The sequence below is a fragment of the Coenobita brevimanus genome, chromosome 10 (genome assembly GCF_032717465.1).
Source record: "Coenobita brevimanus isolate Jiangsu-jjx chromosome 10, ASM3271746v2, whole genome shotgun sequence".
In the NCBI taxonomy this organism is placed as follows: Eukaryota; Metazoa; Arthropoda; class Malacostraca; order Decapoda; family Coenobitidae; genus Coenobita; species Coenobita brevimanus.
Genome location: NC_136963.1, coordinates 4,558,094 through 4,568,093, shown reverse-complemented (window position 1 = coordinate 4,568,093; position 10,000 = coordinate 4,558,094). Strand labels below are relative to the sequence as shown.

General features: G+C 43.5%; 1 protein-coding gene across 1 annotated transcript in view; it reads right to left on the bottom strand.

Annotated features, from left to right (window-relative positions):
- Window positions 1–5,733, bottom strand: part of LOC145410607 (P-selectin-like) — a 64,195-nt gene extending 58,462 nt beyond the window's left edge. Inside the window, exon 1 of the mRNA XM_080280722.1 lies at window positions 5,642–5,733. Coding sequence (XP_080136848.1) covers window positions 5,642–5,699 — 58 coding nt within the window. The 5' untranslated portion in view covers window positions 5,700–5,733. The remainder of the gene's footprint in view (window positions 1–5,641) is intronic.
- Window positions 5,734–10,000: the final 4,267 nt, after the last annotated feature.

Genomic DNA, 10,000 nt, shown 5'->3' with positions numbered 1-10,000 from the left:
TATCTATCAACTTATCTATCTATCTGTCTACCTATCTATCAACCCATTTATCTATCCATCACTATATCTATCAACCTATCCATCTATCAGTCTATCTATCTATCAACCTATCTATGTCTATCTATCTATCTACCTATCTATCTGTCTACCTATCTATCTATCCATCAATCTATCTCTATCTATCCACCAACCTATCTATCTATCTATCAACTTATCTATCTATGTCTACCTATCTATCAACCCATTTATCTATCCATCTATTCATCACTATATCTATCAACCTATCTATCTATCAGCCAATCAGTTTATCTATCTACCTATACAGATAGATATCAATCTATTTTTCTATCTATCCATTTATCTATCCACCTACTACAACCAACCTATTTTCTATCTATCGATCAGTGTCAATCTAGCCTACCTTATCTATCTATCTATGCATCTATCTATCTATCTGCCCTTTGTGTTTATCCATCTATCGGTCTATCTATCTATCTACCTAGTAAAATATCTATCCATCTAATTATCTCTCTCTACCTATCTATCTATCTACTGTTCTCATTTTTCCATCTTTATATCTATCGAGTTTTGCTTTAATCTATCGTCTCTCTCTCTCCTGTATGTATATTCTCTCTCTCTCTCTCAGTCTTTCTATCTATCTGTTGTGTGTGTGTGTGTGTGTGTGTGTGTGTACCGGCAGTCTATTAACTCACCTGGTGGTCATTACTGTCTATCTATCTATCTATCTATCTATCACCCTCGTTTTATCATCAGTGGCATTGACGGTTATGACGGTTGCAGTTTGAAATTTTAAACGCAACGAATAATTCTTTCTCCTTCTCTTCCCACGCAGTTCATTGTTCTGTGTAGGTGAGAGAGAGAGAGAGAGAGAGAGAGAGATGGGGAGGGAAAAAAAGAAGTGAGGGAGGGAAGGAGGGAAGAAGGGAGGAAAGGAGAGAAGGAAAAAGGGAGGGAGGGAAGGAGAGACGGAAGAAGGGAGGGAGGGAGGGAAGGAAGGAGGGAGGGAGGGAAAGAGGGAGGGAGGGAGGGAGGGAGGGAGAAGGAGGAAGGGAGGGAGAGATGAATGGATGGATGGAGGGAGAGAGGAAGGGAGGGAAGAAGGGAGGGAAGGAAGGGAGGGAGGGAAGGAAGGGAGGGAGGGAGGGAGGGAGGCACGCCCAGTGATCAAGGTTTCCTCCCTCCTCCCCTCCCCTTGCTTACTCACCTTCTCTCTCTCTCATTACCTTATATGCAGCACTCACCTCTCTCTCATCTTATTTCCAGCACCTCTCTCTCATCTTATTTCCAGCACCTCTCTCTCTCTCTATTACCTTATTTCCAGCACCTCTCTCTCTCTATTACCTTATTTCCAGCACCTCTCTCTCATCTTATTTCCAGCACCTCTCTCTCATCTTATTTCCAGCACCTCTCTCTCTCTCTATTACCTTATTTCCGGCACCTCTCTCTCATCTTATTTCCAGCACCTCTCTCTCTCTCTATTACCTTATTTCCAGCACCTCTCTCTCATCTTATTTCCAGCACCTCTCTCTCATCTTATTTCCAGCACCTCTCTCTCTCTATTACCTTATTTCCAGCACCTCTCTCTCTCTCTATTACCTTATTTCCAGCACCTCTCTCTCTCTCTATTACCTTATTTCCAGCACCTCTCTCTCTCTCTATTACCTTATTTCCAGCACCTCTCTCTCTCTATTACCTTATTTCCAGCACCTCTCTCTCTATTACCTTATTTCCAGCACCTCTCTCTCTCTCTATTACCTTATTTCCAGCACCTCTCTCTCTCTATTACCTTATTTCCAACACCTCTCTCTCTCTATTACCTTATTTCCAGCACCTCTCTCTCATTACCTTATTTCCAGCACCTCTCTCTCTCTATTACCTTATTTCCAGCACCTCTCTCTCTCATTACCTTATTTCCAGCACCTCTCTCTCTCATTACCTTATTTCCAGCACCTCTCTCTCTCTCAATACCTTATTTCCAGCACCTCTCTCTCTCAATACCTTATTTCCAGCACTTCTCTCTCTCATTACCTTATTTCCAGCACCTCTCTCTCTCTATTACCTTATTTCCAGCACCTCTCTCTCTCATTACCTTATTTCCAGCACCTCTCTCTCTCTATTACCTTATTTCCAGCACCTCTCTCTCTCTCTATTACCTTATTTCCAGCACCTCTCTCTCTCTCTCATTACCTTATTTCCAGCACCTCTCTCTCTCTCTCTATTACCTTATTTCCAGCACCTCTCTCTCTCTCTATTACCTTATTTCCAGCACCTCTCTCTCTCTCTATTACCTTATTTCCAGCACCTCTCTCTCTCTCTATTACCTTATTTCCAGCACCTCTCTCTATTACCTTATTTCCAGCACCTCTCTCTCTCTCTATTACCTTATTTCCAGCACCTCTCTCTCTATTACCTTATTTCCAGCACCTCTCTCTCTCATTACCTTATTTCCAGCACCTCTCTCATTACCTTATTTCCAGCACCTCTCTCATTACCTTATTTCCAGCACCTCTCTCTCTCTCATTACCTTATTTCCAGCACCTCTCTCTCAATACCTTATTTCCAGCACCTCTCTCTCTCTCTCTCTCTCCCTCATTACCTTATTTCCAGCACCTCTCTCTCTCTCTCTCTCTCTCTCATTACCTTATTTCCAGTACCTCTCTCTCTCTCTCTCTCTCTCTCTCTCTCTCTCTCATTACCTTATTTCCAGCACCTCTCTCTCTCTCTCTCTATTACCTTATTTCCAGCACCTCTCTCTCTCTCTATTACCTTATTTCCAGCACCTCTCTCTCTCATTACCTTATTTCCAGCACCTCTCTCTCTCTCTCTATTACCTTATTTCCAGCACCTCTCTCTCTCTCTCTCTCATTACCTAATTTCCAGCACCTCTCTCTCTCTCTATTACCGTATTTCCAGCACCTCTCTCTCATTACCGTATTTCCAGCACCTCTCTCTCTCTCATTACCGTATTTCCAGCACCTCTCTCTCTCTCTCATCTTATTTCCAGCACCTCTCTCTCTCATTACCGTATTTCCAGCACCTCTCTCTCTCTCATTACCGTATTTCCAGCACCTCTCTCTCTCATTACCGTATTTCCAGCACCTCTCTCTCTCTCTCCCTCATTACCTTATTTCCAGCACCTCTCTCTCTCTCTCTCTCTCATTACCTTATTTCCAGCACCTCTCTCTCTCTCTCATTACCTTATTTCCAGCACCTCTCTCTCTCTCTCCCAGCTTTTTAGTACCGGGAGTGGAGAGAAGCAGCTGCGGTGTCCATCCAAGAACCAAACCTATATATTCAAACTGTCCCTAAATTTAACTGATTTCCAGCCGTCTAGATATTTGAAATTTTGAAAAACGAAAAAATCAAACGGAAAAATATTCAAAAATACTATAGCCTGATCATTTTAACTTGGCCCAGATATTCGTCCATTTGTAGATTATTCCGTTCCAGTCCAAGGCAGCACTTCTTCGTGACTAGCATCATATTCTAGTGTTAATCTATTGTTATATTTTAGGCCAAGTTAGAGTAAAAAGAGTATAGCACTTCTTTGTGACTAGCATCATATTCTAGTGTTAATCTATTGTTATATTTTAGGCCAAGTTAGAGTAAAAAGAGTATAGCACTTCTTTGTGACTAGCATCATATTCTAGTGTTAATCTATTGTTACAACTCAGCATTCAAGATGGAGAGATGGCAATTTTAGGTCGAGAGAGAGAGAGAGAGAGAGAGAGAATTACACATACATAGCGTGTAGTGTTACAGAAAAGAGTTGGCAAACGTATGTGTGTGTGTGTGTGTGTGTGTGTGTGTGTGTGTGTGTGTGTGTGTGTGTGAGAGAGAGAGAGAGAGAGAGAGAGAGAGAGAGAGGAGGAGGAGGAGGCGGGGGGGGGGGCAAGGATGAGGAGGAGGAGGAATGTAAAGATATACGAAGGGGCGTGAGGCTGAGCAGGAGATGGAGGGGGAGGCCAAAGATGAGATGGAGGGATGGGGTGGAGAGGTATATGAGAGAGGGGGGGGGGGGAGCTGGGAGCAGGGCAGTGAAATGGCGGGGGACAGGGTGACATGGAGGTGATTTGTTTGTGGCCAGCCCTTACGGGATTAAGGTGTCTGGCAATAGATAGATAGACAGACATGCACACAGGGAAACAGATATGGTATGAAGACAGATAGATAGACACAGAGGCAGACAGATAGATAGACAAATAGTAAGATATGTATAGACTAACAGACAGACAGACAGATAAATAGACAGATAGATAGGTAGATAGACAGACCGACAGATAGATATGGATAGATAGGTAGACTGATAGATAGATACATAGATAGACAAATGGATAGCTATACAGTAGACAAACAGACAGACAGACAGAAATAGATAGAAAGATACTTTGAGACGCTGATATAGATAGATAGAAAGATGGATATAGATAGATAGATAGACAGAGATAGACAGATGCATATAGACACAGATAGATAGATCGGAAGATAGATAGATGGATAGATAGATTAAGTAGGTAGATAGACATATATAGACAGATAAGTAGATAGATAGATGGATTGATAGATTAAGTAGGTAGATAGACATATATAGATAGACAGATAAGTAGATAGATATTAATAGATATAGACTGTTTGGTAGATAGATTTAGATAGACATATAGATAGATTTTCCTATTGATTTTAAACACCTTCATGGATTACTATTTGGAGGAGCATTGAAATTCCGAGAGAGAGAGAGAGAGAGAGAGAGAGAGAGAGATAGAGAGAGAGAGTAGTAGTAGTAGTAGCTAGTGTTCTCAGTGTCCATCCTTTATCATTAATTCAGTTCCAACTCCCACACCCACACCAGCAGACTGAGCCGTGTTCTCAGTGCCCATCCTTTATCATAAATTCATTTCCAACTCCCACACCCACACCAGCAGAATGAGCCGTTATCAGTGTCTATCCTGCATCATTCTTAGAACAAAACTGTCATCTAATTTATTATTATTATTACCGTATTAGTAGTAGTAGTAGTAGTACCGTAGAAGTAGTAGTTTTTATTATTCGTAGTAGTAGTAGCAGCAATTGTAGTGGTAGTAGTAGTAGCAGTATTAGCAGTAGAAGTAGTAGCAGTAGTAGTTGTAGTAACTTTTCATTATTATTATTATTACTACTACTGATACCAAGATGACTACCACCACTACCACCACCCTAACCACAACGACAACCACAACGACCTCCACCACAACCACTACTACCACCATCATAACCACAACTACCTCCACAAGTACCACAACTACCATCACAACCACGACTACAATCACAACCACAACTACCACCACCACCAGAACTACCTCCTTCACTGCCACAACTACCACCACCACCACCACAAGTACTACCATCATCACTACCACAACTACCATCATCCACCACAACCCACAAATCCCTCCCTACCACAATTCCCTCTCTCTACCACAACTACCACCATCACTACCACAACTCTCACCACCGGTACTTTATAATATTGGGAATCTCTCTCTCTCTCTCTCAATTTATTTATATTTATGGAAAAATCTATATAAAAAAAAAATAAATAACGGAAAATTTTAGGAAAAGAAATATTTTGTAACTGGCTCACCTTGGGACCGTTGCGCAAAAATCCATAATAAAAATCCAAAAATCCACAAGGGACACATATCCGGATTTAATTTCACTCGTCACACACTTCACAACCACAGTTTGCCACATTAAACCACGATTTTCCGCTCCTTCTACCACATTTCTTCCAAAGGGGTCGGAGGGCACGGAACAACAGCCTCCCCCCGTGAACGCTCGAGGGGCACTGACGAAACTGGTCCCGATAGTGGGCGGAGTCAAGATGGCGGAAGGAAGTTGCCACGAATGATTTTTTATTTTTATTTTTTCTACATTATTTTTTAAAGCTAGCTCTATATATATTACAAAATTTACTTCATATTATTAATGGATTTTTTAGTTGGTGTGAAAGTTGAGATATTTTGAGAGAAATGAAGAAAAAAAAACCGATGTACAATTTGAATGAACGGAAACATGACGTCATATGAAAAGGGAAAGTGAGGAAAAGTGTGTGTGTGTGTGTGTGAGAGAGAGAGAGAGAGAGAGAGAGAGAGAGAGAATCATTTGGATAGATAGACATATAGATAGTTGATCAGTGACAGCAAGGAGAGAGAGAGAGAGAGAGAGAGAGAGAGAGAGAGAATCATTTGGATAGATAGACATATAGATAGTTGATCAGTGACAGCAAGGAGAGAGAGAGAGAGAGAGAGAGAGAGAGAGAGAGAGAGAGAGAGAGAGAGAGAGAGAGAGAGAGAGAGTCATACTGATACATCCTGGTGCTAAGGAAATCTGATCCAATAATAATAATAATAATAGTAGTAGTAGTAGTAGCAGTAGTAGTAGTACTTGTTGTTGTAATATAAATAACGCTTCCCGTCCGATCAGCAAAGTTAAGCAACGTTGGGTCTGGTTAGTACTTGGATGGGTGACCGCCTGGGAACACCAGATGCTGTTGGCATCCCTACGTGTCAAGTGGGGTTGGTGGAGGATTAGTGCCCCTCCCTGTAAAACAACTCTAAGCCCTTGGCCACCCCGTGTGGGATACATGGCGTCTGGCAATGAATGAATGAATATTAACAATCATCATCATCACCACCACAATAATAATAATAATAATAATAATTCATCTTGACGGTAAACGCAAAGGTGACCAGCCTCCCTCGTCCCTGAGCGGCATAATGTGAGCAATAAACCCCAACCAATCCTCAGATGGAAACCCTTACAGGCACTAGTTGGTGATATGGTTACCACCCAGCGTTGTAAATGGTTGCCTGATTTGTGAGAGAGAGAGAGAGAGAGAGAGAGATTAGTGTCAGTTTTGGCCTAATTCTTTAAAATCGCAGGTAATTAAAGAGATTCTTACCTGTATGACACTTCGTAAGGGGTGGCCACAAACAAATCGCCTCCATGTTGCCCTGTCCCCTGCCATTTCACTGCCCTGGTCCCAGCTCACACCCCCCTCTCTCATATACCTCTCCACTCCATCCCTCCATCTCATCCTTGGCCTCCCCCTCCCTCTCCCCCCCTACACTTCACTCAGATACTCTCCTCGTCAGTCTCTCACTCCATCCCAACTCATCCTTGGCCTCCCCCTCCCTCTCCCCCCTCCACCTCACTCACATCCACTCCTCGTTAGTCTCTCACTCCATCCCTCCATCATCCTTGACCTTCCCCTCCCTCTTCCCCCTCCACCTCACTCATACTCTCCTCGTTAGTCTCTCACTCCATCCTCTCCACTCCATACCTCAATCTCATCCTTGGCCTCCCCCTCTCTCTCCCCCATCCACCTCTCATACTCTCCTCGTCAGTCTCTCACTCTCATCCCTCCACCTCATCCTTGGCCTCCCCCTCCACCTCACTCACATACTCTCCTCGTCAGTCTCTCACTCCATCCTCTCCACTCCATCCCATCCTTGGCCTCCCCCTCCCTCATACACACTCCTCGTCAGTCTCTCTCTCCACCCCTCCATCACACCCTTGGCCTCCCCCTCCACCTCTCACTCTCCTCGTTAGTCTCTCTCCATCCACGAACTGAAGTTGTTAAATAATCCACAGTTACACTTTACACTTTACATACTCTCATCCTATGTCAGCACCAACTTGCCTAGCCCCGGCTTCCTACGCTCCTCTATGGGGCAACACAGGATTGGATGATGGATTATTATTATTATTTCTGCTACTAGTGCTACTGCTGCTCCTGTATCCACTACTACTATAACTACTACTACTGTTACTGCTACTGCTGCTGCTATTACTGCTGCTACTACTACTACTGCTGCTTTACTACTACTACTGCTGCTTTACTACTACTACTGCTGCTTCTACTACTACTACTACTGCTGCTACTACTACTACTGCTGCTGCTACTACTACTACTGCTGCTACTACTACTACTACTACTGCTGCTACTACTACTACTGCTGCTACTACTACTGCTGCTGCTGCTACTACTACTACTACTACTACTGCTGCTGCTACTACTACTACTGCTGCTACTACTACTACTGCTACTACTACTACTGCTGCTGCTACTACTACTACTACTACTACTACTACTACTACTACTACTGCTGCTGCTACTACTACTACTACTACTACTACTGCTGCTGCTACTACTGCTGCTGCTACTACTACTACTACTACTGCTACTACTACTACTGCTGCTGCTACTACTACTACTACTGCTGCTGCTACTACTACTGCTGCTGCTGCTACTACTACTACTACTGCTGCTGCTACTACTACTGCTGCTGCTGCTACTACTACTACTACTGCTGCTACTACTACTACTACTGCTGCTGCTGCTACTACTACTACTACTGCTGCTGCTGCTGCTGCTACTACTACTACTACTACTACTACTGCTGCTGCTGCTACTACTACTACTACTACTGCTGCTGCTGCTACTACTACTACTGCTGCTGCTGCTGCTGCTGCTACTACTACTACTACTACTACTACTACTACTACTACTGCTGCTGCTGCTGCTACTACTACTACTACTACTACTACTACTGCTGCTGCTACTACTACTACTACTGCTGCTACTACTACTACTACTACTACTGCTGCTGCTGCTGCTGCTTCTACTACTACTACTACTACTACTGCTGCTGCTGCTGCTGCTACTACTACTACTACTGCTGCTACTACTGCTGCTACTACTACTACTACTACTGCTGCTCTACTACTACTACTACTGCTGCTACTACTACTACTGCTGCTGCTACTACTACTGCTGCTACTACTACTACCGCTGCTACTACTACTACTGCTGCTGCTGCTTCTACTACTACTACTGCTGCTGCTACTACTACTACTGCTGCTGCTGCTACTACTACTACTACTGCTGCTATTACTACTACTACTACTGCTGCTACTACTACTACTACTACTGCTGCTACTACTACTACTACTACTACTACCGCTGCTGGTGCTTCTACTACTACTACTACTACTGCTGCTGGTGCTTCTACTACTACTACTGCTGCTGGTGCTTCTACTACTACTACTGCTGCTGGTATTTCTACTACTACTACTACTGCTGCTGGTGCTTCTACTACTACTACTACTGCTGCTGGTGCTTCTACTACTACTGCTGCTGGTGCTTCTACTACTGCTGCTGGTGCTTCTACTACTACTACTGCTGCTGCTGCTACTACTACTGCTGCTGCTGCTGCTACTACTACTGTTGCTGCTGCTACTAGTACTGCTGCTGCTGCTACTACTACTACTACTGCTTCTACCACTACTACTGCTGTTTCAGCTACTACTGCTTCTATTACTACCACCATCCACATCACCACTCCCACCACCACCACCCCCACACCATCACAATCACCACCACCCCTACCCCCACAATCACCACCACCAGCACAATCACCCCTACCCCCACCCCCACCACAATCATCACCACTCCCACATCATCACAATCACCCCCATCATCCACCCCTACACCACCACAATCACCCCCACCCCCACACCACCACAATCACCCCCACCCCCACACCATCACAATCACCACCACCCCTACCACCCCCACAATCATCACAATCACCCCCATCACATCACATCACCACACCAAGGTAATCAAACAAATCCCATAATTACATTTTTATTAAAGTAACTCCATAGCATCTGTCTCGTCTGTTAGTAAATCCGTTATATTATCTATTTCAAAGGCACACTAAAGAATCAGTTATTTTTTTGTTTATATTTTTAAATCACTAATACTAATTTGCGCAGTAGAGACTCATTTATCGGAGCAAAAAATGATCTTAGGGAATAATTCTCTCGTAACTAAGATGCATTCAGTTACAATCTTCGTAACTAAGATGCATTTAAAGTTACAATTCTCGTAACTACAATAATTCAAACTTACGCCAACTCTCTTTTCTTTCGT